The sequence below is a fragment of the Oenanthe melanoleuca genome, chromosome 13 (assembly GCF_029582105.1).
Source record: "Oenanthe melanoleuca isolate GR-GAL-2019-014 chromosome 13, OMel1.0, whole genome shotgun sequence".
Taxonomy (NCBI): Eukaryota; Metazoa; Chordata; class Aves; order Passeriformes; family Muscicapidae; genus Oenanthe; species Oenanthe melanoleuca.
In genome coordinates, this window is record NC_079347.1 from 13,295,695 (window position 1) to 13,311,081 (window position 15,387).

At 46.6% G+C, this 15,387-nt stretch overlaps 1 protein-coding gene across 3 annotated transcripts in view; it reads right to left on the minus strand.

The window, feature by feature from the left end:
* ACSL6 (acyl-CoA synthetase long chain family member 6) overlaps positions 1-14,496 on the minus strand; it is a 56,873-nt gene extending 42,377 nt beyond the window's left edge. For 2 of the 3 annotated variants that reach the window (XM_056502433.1, XM_056502432.1), the window contains exon 1: positions 14,385-14,496. In XM_056502433.1, the coding sequence (XP_056358408.1) occupies positions 14,385-14,433 (49 nt within the window). In that variant the 5' untranslated portion in view covers positions 14,434-14,496. Of the gene's footprint in view, positions 1-483; positions 593-14,384 lie in introns of those variants that run through there. The other variant, XM_056502434.1, reaches the window with a different exon arrangement.
* Positions 14,497-15,387: the final 891 nt, after the last annotated feature.

A 15,387-nucleotide genomic window follows, 5' to 3' on the forward strand; every position in this document is an offset into this window, starting at 1 on the left:
GGCCATTGCCTCCAGCACTGAGAACTCCAGCCAGAGCCGGGCAAGGGCTTCCCCCTCACTAGGGCTGTTGGAAACACCCGCAACAACGGGAAATCACCAAAGCCCTGTGACCCCCATCCCACAGCCCTGATGGAAACCCCCAAAGCCCAGTGGCCCCGTCCCACAGCCCCGCCAGGAGCTCTCCTGCATCGCCCCCTGCAGAACAAGCCCACCCAGCCCTGGCACACCGGGGTCCCTCTGCACAGCACCCTCCCGCCGCTCTGCTTTTTGCCACTCGGCTCTGCTCAGCCTCCCGGAGCCCGGCTCCGCCGGAGCCCCCGGGACCGCCTGGGATGAGGGTCCCGCCTGGGATGGGGGTCCCGTCTGAGCCTCCCGGGTCCTGGCAGACCCAGGCGAGCCTTTCCCGGAGCAGCTCCCGGATCCCCGCCGGGCTGCTCGCACGCTCTGCAGCAATAGTGACAATAAAACCCCTCGGGCACTCACCGCCCGCCGCTGCCGGTCCCCCCGGTGCCCTCAGCTCATGGCCCGGGCTCTGCCGTCCCGCTGCCCGCACAGAACTGCTGACTGCAGGCCGTCCCTCCCCCTCCCATCTGCGAGCGGCTGAGAGAAGTTAAGCTTGGCTAATATCGGCTTAGGCTGTATTAGCGCAGCAGCAGCAGCGGTGCCCGCTGTAACCCTTGAGGTTCCGCATCCCGGCGATGGGAGCCGCCTTCCAGAGAGGAACCACCCTCTCCCCTCATTAATATTGCAGTATTTTCGCACATTTCTGTCATGCTGGAGGATTTACAGGCTGAAAGCAAGGCTTTCGGTGTAAAACTGTAATACCTTCCTGCAAATGCGCAGTTTAAAATTAGAAACAGCTTCTTTTTTTTCTTCTTTTTTTCTTTTTTTCTTTTTTTTTCTTTTGGGAAGAGTCATCGAGAAAGAAAGTTTCTTACACTGAGAAAGTCTGGGCCACCAGTTCAGATCTGCTGAGCTAGAAGCTTCATAGGTCAGATATGGGCAGACGTTTAAATGGGCAGATGGTGACAGGAAAAAGAGTAGTGGGTTCACACTGAGAGAAAGCAGAGTTACTTTAGATATTGGGAAGAAATTCTTCCCTGTGAGGATGGTGAGACACTGGAGCAGGCTGTCCTGAGAAGCTGGGGATGCCTGACCCCTGGATATCCAAGGCCAGGTTGGATGGGGCTTGGAGCAACCTGGTTTAGTGGAAGGTGTCCCTGCCCAGGGCAGAGGGACTGGAACTGGATGACCCTTCCAACCCAAAACATTCTGTGATGATCAATTGGAATAAATACAAATCCCCTGAATCAATAAAATAGTAAGAGAGTAACTATTGCCAATATCATCTTTATACTGCTACATATATTAAAAGAAAAAAACCTAACACCCTGATATTTCAGCCCAAACTGAATTTTGTTAATTTACACTCAAAATAACAAGTACAGAACTTTGAAATTCATTTGTCATGGCAAATTATTAACATTTACACTTGAGAGATCTGGCTGAGATACTCTTAACTACAAGAACATTCCTTTCAATTGAAAGCCAACAGTGTCTGATAGCTTCCAGCTTCCCACTCCTGAGGAAAGATAACATGGGTGTGCCACCCTTGCTCCATATCATCAGTTATTTACTGTTCATTTTTTACTGTTCAATTCCTGCTTAGGACTCTGGCTGTTAGGAAGGCATTTGAGGGGTCTGCCCTTCCAGAGGCTGAGTATTTGGCATTATAAACACTGAAATTATTGTTTTCCTCAACTCCTTTGTTCCCTGGCTGGATCCCCAAAACTGCTTGGCAGAAAAGGGGGGAGCAGAGGGTGAACAGCTGTCTGAAGACTCACTGTAGTTAATAAAGCTTCTGCCTGACCTGTACTAAATTTTACTTCTGATATTGGAGTTCATAATGGAGAACTCTCAAAGAGCACTTAACACCCATGAATGAGGAGACTATTTAATGAGATTTCAGGCAAGATTGTCAAATATCACTCTTTTGGGTCACGTGGTGTTCTGCAATCAGGCTTAATTCATCAAAGTGCCAGGGTAGGGCAGGAAGTACTGGACTGAATGGTCTGCAGGTGCAAATCAGCATCACAGTGCTGGCTTAATGGGACCTCAGCAATATTCACCAGCTCAGATTCCTGCCCCTTTGTTCCTTATGAGCCACAGCTTGACAGAATCTCTGTAGTCAGGAAAATATTTCAGGTGTGTGGATAGTCCTGGGCTGACTGGGTGCTTCAGAGCCAGTAGCCCACAGTCTCAGCATATCTGTGTTCATGATGAAATGCCCTAAAGAGGATGTGAGAATCCTGATTTCAAATGATTATTGGATTAAAAACAACATATTGTGCTATGAAGCCCTTATTTAAAGCTCCTGCTGGTAAGGGCTGGTCTTGCCTACCAAGATGATGCTCACCATGGGCAATATACCCTCAGCATAGGTGGTGAGATTGAGTATAACATGGTAGAGTCTGAAATACCCTTTATCTACTCTGTAAATACCCTGAGCAGTAATTCCCTTTCTATTGTCTTGCTTTCATTGCATGCACATACTTATATGGGCTCACCCTCTGAAATAAAGATTGGAGATATTTGAAGAACAAAGAGAGGAAGCTGGATGTGGGCTGACTATCTTAAGGGAAAAATTATGTAAGCATACTCTAAGTAAAACACTGAACAAAAGCTTTTCCCCTGCCCCAGAATTTTCTGCCAGGTAACTTGCAGGGCAGAGTGATGGGGATAGGGCTTTATGGGAAGACAACATCATTTTTTGACTCACAGCCAAGGGAAAGCAAGCAATTCTCCATAAACAGGGATTTGCTATGAGATCTTTTGACATGGGAGCACAGGGAACAGCTCAAGTCTGTTTTCAGATCCTCCTGCAGATGTGTGAGCTGCACTCTGCAGAACAGAAAGCTGAGAGCTGGTGGGGCTGAGCATGGAGATGCTGAGCATCCAGAACCCCGTCAGCAACAGGAGCCACAAAACCATTTAAGCTTCAAACCAGGAGTGGGTGACTTCTGCTTCTGTAGAAATCTGCTCCAAATTTGCCTTCATCTTAGAGCATTAAGTAGCAGGGATGTTTATACTAGTACAAAGGAAATTAAACTTCACCTTTTGTGCTCAGTCTAAAGCCCAGTGAGACCCACCTACCAGTAAAATTATTGTAAAGATTTCAAAGGACTTCTGTGGGATTTGGCTGAGACCTGACCCATCCAGGGGAAAAAAAAGAAAAAGAAATATCAGTAAATCACAGTGTATTTAATGCTCTCAGCCAAAGACAAAGTTAAAGAGTCCTATAAAAGATAGCAACCTATGGAATCTCTCTATGCTTTTACACTTTATCAAAATTAATGAGAAAAAATTAAAAGATTAAGGTTGAAGTTTAAACATTGCTGCTTATAGCCAGGAGAATACATGTATAGGACATGGTGTAAAGGTTTTAAACTAAAAGATGGTCAATTCAGACTAGATATAAGGAATGATTTTTTTATAAGGAAGGTGGTGACACACCGGCACAGGTTGCCCAGAGCAGCTGTGGATGACTCAGCCCTGAAAACATACAGGGTGAAGTTGGACAGGGCTTGATACAACCTGGTCTAGTTGAAGATGTCACTCACTGTAGGGGAGTTAAACTAGATGAACTTCAAAGGTTCTTTCCAAAACAAACTATCCTATGACTCTATGCAGAGTAATCAGAGCAGCTAAACGAGGCTGTACCACCAGGAAACCACACAGAGCTGAGATTGCTGGGAGCTTCCATTGCTCTGTGGAAGAGTTCCACTTGGCCCTTCAGAATCCCAAGGATAACTCAGAAAAACCCCAGCTGATGCTATGGTTTTCAGGACGTTACCATAAACCAGAGTGCTAGCTTCAGTTACAGAACAGAAATCTGCCAAAAGTATCTCTACATTTCTGAACGCCCATCCATGGAAAATTCTGCCTCAAGTAGAAATAACAAACAGCCACTATTTCAAATAATGTGTAAGAAAGGGGAAATTTACTGCCTTGTATGTGTTTTTAGTGGTCTTCTTTCCTTTTCTATATCTTCTGGTCAGATAATATGCTTTTATGTTTATACAGCCTGTATTTTTTAACACTTCCAAAGAGCAGCAGGAAGAAAGCATACAGCACAAATAGAGGATTAATTCAATAATTAGAAACATTAATATTATGTTACTGGGCAAGTGTTTCTGCCTCCTCTCCCTCTAGCCCTCAATTTCCTTACACCACAGGGATGCCAACTGGTGGCAAGGTAACAAAAATAAACCCAGTATGATTAATTTATTGCTTCTGCATCTCTTCCCAGCTGTCATCCTCAAAACACTTTACAGGCATCCAGAAGTACAGTCTCCACATTGCAGCTGAGCTTGGTAGATACAGCACACATTGAGGTGCAGAGGCTCTGATCTGGCCCAGTCCAAGGGGATCTTTTCTGTACCCTGGCATGTCAACAGGGCTGGCATCCACCAGCCAGAGACCCCCAACCACATCCCACAACCAGCTCCACCTCCTCTGGCAGCAAGGGACTGGCACTGAGCTAAAAAATGGGGGGAAAGGGGGGATTTGGCATCATCTCATGGAGGGTTTTTGAGAAATCTGTGGTTTGGCTGTGATTTGAGATGTCCTTAAATATTCCAAATTAAATACTTTGCTGAAATATTTTTTTCTCCTGAAACTAATAACAAACAGTTACATTGTTTGAATTATTTTCAAATACATGGTTTATGTTTCAGGATCTTTGTTGCTGCTTCAGGGTTTTTTACGTATTTTGTTAACTAAAGCAGCAATTAGGTTATTTCTATTTTTGTTTCTAGAAAGTTCCCTTTGCTGATCCCACACCCTGAAGCACCCTGCACCTTTCTGTGCCTGACACTGTTGTAACTTGCTTTTGCTCTCCTGTTTTCACAGGTGCGTTCAAGTCACCCTGAAGGCATTTCTGTCCATGTTTTGCAAACTCTCTGCAAGTCAGTCTGTGAATACACATAAGTGAATTTTCAGTTAAAATGTATATGGCACATTTTGCTGACTTCTGTCAGGGATTTCCCTGTCTCCAGCCTCCTTCCCCATACCTGCTGCAAAACAGCCTTAAAATCTCATTTTCTAAATATTTTAAGCCTCCAGGATGCTGCAGCAAGGTTCCAAAGGGTTACCAAAGGGTTAAGATGGAGGAGGCCCCAGACGGCTCATTCTGCAGTCTCAATGACCCAGAGCTTTTGCCCTTTCAAATATATTTAACCAAATAAAGTGAATAGAGGATATGCAAATGTCTTTTTCAAGAGGAAACACAGCCCTGAATTGTTGTTGGCAGGTCAGAGCATCACACCACCCTCAGCAGCCTCTCAGCTGTGAGAGATTTGGGCTGGAGGAGGCAGCGGCTCAAAAAGACCCTTTTCAGGCAAAAAAAAAGCAGGACTCGGGTATTCCAAGGAGACAGAGTGAGGAGGTCACTGGGGATGGCTCCCCTGGCACCTCACAACCCTGGCTCCCTGTGAAGGTGATGAGGCCCTGGCACAGGCTTTCCAGAGAAGCTGTGGCTGCCCCATCCCTGGGAGTGCTCAAGACCAGATTGGAGGGGGCTTGGAGCAACCTGGTTTAGTGACAGATGTCCCTGCCCTGTAGAAACATGAATGGGTGCACAGGGGAGACCCACAGTGAACAAAGATTCAGAGGACATCAGGACACTGGCACAACTTGTGTGACCTCTCACAGGCTAGCCACAAGTTGCTCACAGCTCCAAGGAGCAATTTGAACATTTGGCTGAAGAAAAGATAATTCTGAATGAGATTACCTGGGGTTATGGAGAATGGTTTTACCTAAAACTGAGCTGTATTGGTATCTTGGTTTGAAAGACAGGTGTCTGCCACAGAAGGCAGGAACATCCCTTGAAATGGAAAATGCAAACCCCCCCCCCTTTGAAACGGGAAAAGGAAAAACAGTTCTTTACTAGTATGTATGTGTATAACAAGACAAACAAACAACAACAGCGGCAGCAACAACAAACAGAAGCAGAAACCCGACGAGCCTCTCTCAGCTGCCAGCCTTTCCCTGTGCTGCAGTTCTGGTCACAGCCGGCAGGGGCGCTGCTGGCTCCCGGCCGGGCAGGGCGGGCGCAGTGACTCCCCCGCGCCTGCAGGGGGCGCTGTGGCGCGGGCCCGGCCCCTCTCTGCACAGCGGGCGGGAGAGACGGAAACGGGGTTTCCTTGGCATCCGCCCAGGGGCAGCGGCAGAGACCTCAGAGGGCGGCGGGAACAGAGGGGCGGAGACAGCGCAGCCCGTGGGGCAAAGAAAGCACAGCCCTGAGGGAAGGCAGAGGCAGGAGCAGCTGGGGGTCCTGCCAGGTGCTGGGGGTCAGGATAAAGTGCAGCAAAAAAACCACAAGCAGTGGCAAAAAATGGCCGGGGCTGTGCAGCAGCAGCTGGGTTCAGGGCCCTGGGAGGGGCTCAGGGCCCTGGGTTTTCACCCAGTAGGTGGTGAGGGCCCTTTTCCAGTGAGGTCAGGTGTTGATCAGATCCCAGTTCAACAGCTGCTTTTATGAGCAAAGGCTCGCTCATGGTAGGAGAAGCAGTAAAATATGGAATGTGGATACTGATAAAAGCCAGGGAAAAGCAGCCTTGGATTTTCTCAAGCTGCTCAAAGAAAACATAAAAGAAAGAATTAATAATAAAGATAAGCACCTGCAGGGTGCATGAGAGACGTGACAAAGGGTGTTACCTTCCTTGCACCAATGAGATCAAGTCTATCCCCAGTTCTACGATCTAGTCTATAAAAGTGTAGTTTGTTTCTTTAATAAAGGGCTTTTTGCTTGTCTTCTGCCTTCTGGAAGTATTGTTGCTACATCCTTTTCACCATTCTCCTAGCCCAATAGCAACAATGGAACTGTTGGAAACAATATAAGTTTAAAATTTCTATTATTTCTTTCTAGATAGGTTTGACTTGACTTTGCCTTGGAGAAAGGAATTTTCTTCAGTTTTTTAGGAGAGATGTAACATCACTCTAAGAAGATGGGCTTAACATACGAACAGACTGGGAGTAAAGATAAAAGGCCATCAACAGAGCATCAATGGAGCATCAGGGGCCACCTACAAACATCTACCTTTAGATGCTGTCTCTTGCAAAGCTGGGGACATCTGGTCCAGAAAGGACTGATAAGAAAATCAAAGAATGAAGATCTAATTAACATCAGTGGCAAAGAAATTCGGATCCAATGGAAAACTGAATACTAGATGTCGCTCAAATCTAGACCAATGAACTTTGAAACAATATGTCTCTATGGGTTTTGACTGTATAAAGTTTAGGGGGGAATCCTGCAAAAACACGTCGTGCAATGATTCTCGCTGCACACCCAGGCTATAAGTGGATGAGATTATTTCTGTGGTACATCCTAGCTGGAACAACATCCTGGCCAAATTAAAGTAATGCCTTGACTCTCTAACATTAAAAATGTTGTTGGAAGGGTTTTGGTTTTCCTGCTGTTTCAGTGACAGAACTCTGTGGTGGCAGTGAGTTCTTCCCACAGCAGCCTCAGCCCAGCCATCTCCGCTCTGATCCGAGAGCGAGGACTTCAGCCTGGCTCCTCACTCCCAGCCAAAATCTTGCAGTATCTCTGCCCTTCCCAAGAGAAAACCCCTCAGCTAAGAGAGTAGCCAGCTGCATCCTTCCCCCTTCTTCTCCCATGCACATATTTTGTTCTTTTAAGTCTTAACCAGTTGTTATCTCTTGGGCATCAAATGGGACAAAATTCCCTGAGAGAAAGGAAAAAAAAGGAAGAAATCCTAACCACTGGCAATTGGAGATACTAAATACAGTATATTTAACATTTCAAGAGGGGTTCCAATACATTTTTTCTCCAGCATTGCAAAGAATCTTACAACAAACTAAAAAATATTTTCTCCACTTCTTATAACTAAGTACTGTTTTCTGCAGAAAAGACATTATTTGCATCGTTCACATCTTCAATAATTTTAGTGCTTAGATCGCTTCCAACTCACTTCAATCAACAGCAGAATGATTGACTTTTTTCCAGATAATTTTTCAAAGAGGAAAATAAAACGTAAATCAGTTTCACAATCTTAGTGCTTGTTCCTGTGCCGACCAGCTCATACTTGCTATTGGAGATGGAGGAAAAAAAAAAAAAAAAAAAAAAAAAAAAAAAGAAGGCAGTTTAGCAAACACCTCAGTACTTTCCCTGCTGCAGCTTTTGCCTTTTTGGCTGGGGCCATCTAGCAGCAAGTGGGACACCCCAGCAGTCACAGCAATGTCAGTATGGCTCCTGAAGGTAATTTTAGGGATTTCATAGCCCTTGGAAAGGAGTTTATTGTTGCTCTGGAGGCAAAGAGGAGCGGGGCTCTGACCCTTACCACCTGGAGGTATGTGCAGGCCCTTCCTAAGGAGGCTGCTCCTGACCCCCTTTCCCCCTGGGCACCATCCCTGGCCCACATGGGTGGGCACAGCCCAGGGGCTGCTCCAACTTGTGCATGGGGGCAATTCAGCCTCAATTTCCTAATGCCTGCTAGGAGAAGGAAAGGTCATTTCAGCCAGCACCTTTGATTCTTGGCTATGAACAAGCACAGTGCCTTGCTCAGAAAAGGAAGTGAAGGCTGTGCAATTTTCCGTCCAACAGCAGGACAAGCAGCAGCCCAAAGTGAGCTATGGTGCCTTCTGCACCTATCCATGCACTGTCCATGCTCTCAGCAGCAGGAAAAACCCATCCTTTCCAAGCACAAAAGATGCCAGGCTGAAGAGGGGACACAGCTCCAGGAGCAGACAGGATGGGGTAGAGATCTGCCACATGGGCAACTGTCCCAGAGAGGAGGCTGTGCCATTGTCTGGGGTGAAATTGCTGGGGAAAAACAAATAGCTTGGCTGAAACATCCTGTTGGCATCCAAAACAGCAGGATCTGGATTAGTCATAAGCAAATCTGAGAGAAAACCTGGACGATTTTGTAGTTTCTAGAACTTTCCCAAATGAAAGTATGTTCATAGCAGGGAGAGTCACACTTCCGTGGAAGGATCACCTGACATGGCACCACACACCAGGTCCCTGCCACCTCAGCGCTTCTGCTTCTTAAAATATTACAGAATCATAGAATTATATTATGCTTGGAAAAGCCCTCAAAGGTCATTGAGTCCAATGGTTAATCCATCACTGCCAAGCCCACCACATTCCCAAGCACCACATCTACGTGTTTTTTGAACACTTTCAGGGACAAAACTCCAATACTTCCCTGGGCAACCTGTTCCAATGTCTGACCCCTCCTTTCATGAAGAAACTTTTTCTAATATCTAACCTAAACCTCTTCTGGAAGAGCAAAAAGTCTCACTGCAGTGACTGATCTGGCTGATAGTTTTGGTGTGGCTGTCCTTCCTCTGTGGTCAAAACAAACTCGGGCAACCAGGAGGAGCATCCAGGTCTGTTCCCAGGTGTGGGACTGATGCTTCTCCTTCTTGGCCTCAAAACCCACAGCAGTGAAAGCAGTGAAGGGTCTCAGAATCTGGTCACTAAAAGATGGATTTACACAGATAACCACCCACCTCTGCCTCAGGCAACAGTGGACAAAAGACCCTTTGCTATGGTTGTTATTCCAAATAACTCATCATTTGGAATTGCTGCTTCTGGACCAAGTGACACACTTGACCCCAAAGAGAAAAGTCGCCCAAAAACCTGTGGAGTGCCAGGTGCCTTTGGAGCCTGTTACTCTCAGAGACCAACCCATTCAGCACAGATTTTGGGATTTTGCAGTGTGACTGCCACAGTGCTTAGTGGAAACTCCTCACTGTAGCTCACATATGGTGGTGTCTCTGAGATTTTATCTACACAACCCAAGCGCTTTGTTGAGCAAATGAAAATATGAGCTGCAGTCTTGCAATAACATGGCAGGTGAATAAAAAGACTTTTCCTCCCTGAACTGGGGCTTTCCTAGAGAAACAGTGATTTTCACTGAATGACACTTTTTTTTTTGACAAGTGACACTTTCTTCCTGTGGTGTGGAAGAAATTGACTTGGAGAGGTTGGTTGGATTTAGCTTCTTTCCAAGTTTATGAGAGTAGAATATCCTACACAATACAGAAGACAGAAAAAACCCCTGTGTATCTGACAGGGGAGTTCAAGTGACTAATTTGGGGGTTGTGGGGGAATCGTCATGGGGTTTTGCCAAAACCTTGCTATGGACTCAGCCCATGACAAGAAGAGGCTGCATTTTCAGCCATGCTTTTCTGAAGTATCTGCTCCACACTGTAGCTGAAGCAGCTGCATCACTGCTTGCAAAAGCCCAAGCAATGGGTAAAGGGTGTTGCAGCATGGTTGCAACAGGGAGCTGCAGACCAGCTCACAGGTGCTGAACTACCCCTTTGGCTTTGACACTCTTTCCTGACTAAAAATCCCCACTCATTCTAGTGTCTTCCTTTCTCATCACCAGCTACTGTGTTTTCCACAGTGCAGTCTCCAGCAAGATGGTAAAATATAATTTTACCTATAATACAGAGTGTAGGAAGAAGCAGAATGAGGCAAAGCCCCTGGTCTACTTCAGTGCCCATCTTCCCACCAGCCTCAGGTCACCTTGGAGGCTCTGTGACAATGTCTATGCTGCAAGGAGGCTTTGACACAGCAAATGAGTTGTCATCAATTAGTCCTGGTGACACACTGTAATAAATCCAAGCCCGGCAAAACATATCCCTGTATCATGCTTTACAGAATCAACACTCAGTTCCTTGAAGTCTCCAAAAAGGATTTGCAAAAACTCTGAATCAGCATATCTGGGAAGAAAAGCTCCTGGAGAGCCAATCATGGCTCACAGCAAAATGCAGGAGAGTGTGGAAAGGAGCATGAGGGTCCCTGCAGGAGATTAATGGATTTTACAGGTATAGTTCAAGCATATATATACACACATATATATATATATTATAGCCACATGCTCTCTGATACACCTTTCTCCACTGTATTTGAGGGTAAGAGGGTGTCTGGATTCTTGAGCTCTGTAAACCCTCCTGTTCAGTGGGAAAAGAGGTGAGAGGATGGAGCAGCTTGGACCACCAGTAGCTTCTCCAGAGGCAACAAGACTAGTAACCTGCAGGAGTGGAGGTCTGCACTGTCCCTCCTCCTAGCTGTCCCTGCAGGGACAACAGCAGGGACAGATGGGTCCCTGGTGCCAAGGACCTGCAGGGCTTTGGCTTCACACAGTAGCACTAGAGACAGAAATAGCAGTGATGGAAAAACCTCATTACTTATATTGGCCCATCCCCAAAGAATGTATGCAGAGCACTTAAAAATAAAAGAATGAATTAACAGATTTTTTTTCTTTTGTGTTGATTTCTGATCAGGAAGAGAGTGATTAAATCATTTTATTTGGATCTACATGAAGAAATAATGTAGCAAAGTTAAGAACAAAGCCATTGGAAAAGAGGACGCTAGTAAACCCACCAGAAGGTAACTGCCTGTGTCACATTATCCACCATCTCTTTCCATCTCACCCAGACATGCCTCCAGTTACCTGTAAGATATCCGGGTGCTGATTGCAACTGTGCAGTGACAAAGGAAGAAGGTATTTTTCTCAAAGTGCTCTCAGAAATGTACTCACAATGAAACATTTAAACCATCTGGTGCTCTGCAGTGTTTGGTGACATCAAAGGGCAATTATATCCTTACTGATGTAATGTTGCATTTCTTTGTTTCTGGCTCACTCCCAAGTCAGCTTTCTTATTTCTGAGGGTGTTCAGTTAATTCAGTTTACCATCTGTCTTCAAGGTTTTCCTCCTATTTTTTATTACTTGAATATAATTATAATATTCATAGTTCTATTGTGGAGACAAATCATATAAATGTCTAGGTTAGTCCAGAGCAGCAGAGAAGAGTTTTTATGTCCTGTCTTTTCCTGTGAGGGGGCAGGGAAATCCAAATGTATCTACTCTTTCCTTTTGAGAGTATTTAGCAAATGTTCAAGTGGAGAAGTAATAGAGGGATGGAGAATAAAAGCTACTAAATGTATCTCAACCAACACCATGAGCTTTGCCTCTGGTGCAGCACGTGGCACTCCACAGGCTGGGCTGAGCAGCCTTGGGCATCTCCTCTGTACACAAAGCATCACCAAGGACTCCTGTCACAGCATGAGAGCCAGGATCAAGAGTGGGATTGTACAAGTCTATTGTGACCCCAGATGACCTCCCAGCTCTTTGCAAGCATGCACCAAGAAATATTTGGAGATGCACTGGTGCCAGAGAGAAGGGACACTGTGAGGACAAAATTTCCCTTCTTGTGCCTCCACACATGGATGCAGGTGCCTGCCTGGCCTCCAGCTGCTGCCAGGAGGCAAGAGAACAAAGACTTTGTTTCTGTAAGACAGGACTGACAGGGCAGGCAAGAGGCTCATGGTTGCAGCCGTGTGGAAGAGAAGAGCAGAAGAGTAACAGCTGGAAATCCCAAAGATTCAAGGGGTAAGGTGAATTCTTGGACAATTTCAACCAAACCAACAATGTTCAAATCCCTAGGGGAATTTGCCATTAGGTTTGTGTTTTGTTTACTATACTGCTGTCTGCATACATCAGACCATCCAAGGCTGCACAGTAGGAAATAGTTCACTTTGACTTTTACTGACTTCTGCCATTATTTCACTGAGATGAACATTATAGACCTGTTCTCAACTTGTTAAAACTTTTCTAATGGCACCAGAAATTAATTTGAATTAAAGCATGCTTCACTGGGCTCTAATGGCCAAGGAGCTCCTTGTTCAGTAAATCAGCACAGCCATGGTGAGTCCTTTGCAACATGGACCTATGACTGATGGGATGGGGCCACCAGAAAGCCAAAACCAGACATGAGAGCAACAGCTGTTGCTCCAGGGCTGAGCAGATGCCACACTGCCAGGTCAGGCAGAGCCATTGGCTCTCTGGTGGGATCCATCTCACAGAGATGACCCGTGGTGGCATACAACTCAGTGCAAAAGGCAATAACAACACATCTGTCTTCTGAGGGCAACTATTCTGCAGACAGAAGCGTTGAACTGAAGTCCTGCCCACACTAAAATAAAGTGGCATTAAGCAAGGCCCCAGACACACACTTTGGGATAGTCAGATGCACAAGAGAGGGGAGCTGGGACACAGCAGAAGCACTGAGATGTGAAGCACAGAAATCAATACCGCAGGGCAGATGTGGAGGACTGAGGGTAGGAGCTTGCACAGGAGACCTGCTCCCAGTGGGTTCTGTTCTCCTCCTGTTGTCATAAACAATCCTGGTGAAACCAGTAATGTGGCTCAGAGCAGTCCCTAGGGCCTTGGGCCCCAAAATACAGTAACAAACATTTGCCCACAGCTTCCCAGCCAAGTCCTCCTTTCTGCTTCCCCCATGTAATTCTCTCTGGCCCATATTTCACTGCGTGAGTTTTACTACAGTTCTAAAGCAGCTGATTCAAGCTGCTGATATAAGCAGCTATAAGATCACTGCGTTTAATGAGAGCCACCAGGATATTTTCAGAGGCAAAATTCAGGCTAGCAATTTTAGGTTCCCTTTTTTTTCAGTGTGAATTATCCTTTTTCATAATCAAAAATAGCAAGTAGGTGTGAACATAAATAATTACAATCTTTTCCATTATCAACACTCCCCTCAGAACATTTACCTAATGATGCTAAGATGTTGTCTTTTAAAATAATTTCCCCCTTTGTACTTCTGCTTGGAAAACTGCTTGTCTAGAGGGAAGGTCTTTGATACATAAAGCGGGAAATAGCGCAGATATTGAACATTACCATTCTTTAGAAAAGACACATCACACAGATTCAAAGGACTCAATTTCAAATCAGCAGAGCAGATCAATTCAAGATCAACCTTTAAATACCTTACAGAAATCTTCCCGTTTCAGACTTGCAAGCATTTCCTAATGCAGACCCACTCGGAATCGTCACTGCCTGCCCATAAAACAATGGGATCCAGCATCACCCTCTGCCCAGCAGCTCTTAACTCGCACACACTCCTCCAAGCACGCTGCCACTACAGACACAGTGCCCCAATAAATTTACCAGAGATGGACTGGTGGGACAAACCAGCAGGACTATTTGGCAGATATTATGTAATGCATCCGCTGAGCTCTCTGCACCATGCCATAGCGGCTCATGGTGCCGGCTCCCCGCCGCACATCATCCCATCCCCATGCACAGTGCCGCTCCCGCCTGCCTCTTCCCCATAAAGAGCTTGGAATACCCTTTATCCCGGAGCAGGGAGGGCCATGGGGAGCCGGACAGCGGGTCCAGAGGCCGCTTCGGAGGGTTCGGGCCGCTACCACCGTACTAAGGCGGGGAGCGGGTCCCCACCCGCTGCGGAGAAAGGAGCCGGGAAGCAGGGAGAGGGGCGGGGAGAAGGACAAACCCGCGCTGGCGAGGGGGGTCGGGGGCCCACTCACCCAGCAGCAGCCAGCCGGAGCCCGCGGAGCCCAGGAGCGGGGCGAGCATCCCTGCGGCGCGGCCCCCGCGCCCCGCTCCGCGCACTGCGGCGCTCCCCGCACCGCCGCGCCCCGCACCGCCCGCACGCTCCCCGGCAGAGGGTGGGGTTTTTAGCAGCCCTCCTCCTCTCCCCATCCTGCCGAGCCCTCCAGATCCCTCCTAAAAGGGGCTACGCTGCCGACGGTGCGCGGATGCTCGCCAGAGCATCCCTGCCCCTTCGGATCCATGAGCGGCGGTGGGTGGGAGCGAGGGGGAGGGAGAATTTTACTCCTCTATAGCTTTATTTTCACCTTTGGCCGATGACCTGTACAACACAACAGCGGTACTAAAGACCATCAGAGATGCTAAAACACATCCGGCTTCATCAGCAGGGACAGATCGGCATTGCCTCTAGACATCTCATCATCACGCAGCTCATGGCTACTTAAATAAAAAAAGGAGGCAATCTGTGTGTGATAGTAAATACATGGAGACATGAGCAGATTTATGTTCTGACTCTTCCCTGAACAAGCTCGTTGTAAAAAAATTAGTGTCCCAGCTCCATGGTACATGAAGGGCTTTGCCAAAGAAGGTGTTAAAAGGGCTGCACCAGTGGTGAGAACACGCCTTGAGTCCCCCTGGGAATCAGAGTGCCAGTGGAATAAACAGGATGGGAGTGCTAAAGGGTAGAAGAGACGCTGTCTTTTTATTCAGCTGTCTTTTTTTTCGGCCATTTGAGTCACTAACATGGCAGATCTGCACTGCAGGCAGAGCTGCCTGTTCCAAGCTGTGATATGCAATTGTTTAACTCTTTGAGAGTGTGGGCCAAGATACACCAATAAAATTCCCTGGTTGTACCAGGAATTAACACTAGTTCAGGTATGATTACAGCTGTGAAGGGCACATATTTCCTTTGCAGATAAAAATTTTTCGTTTTCTTAAAGGTGAAAATGAAGCATATGAAAATGAAGTATTTCTATTACA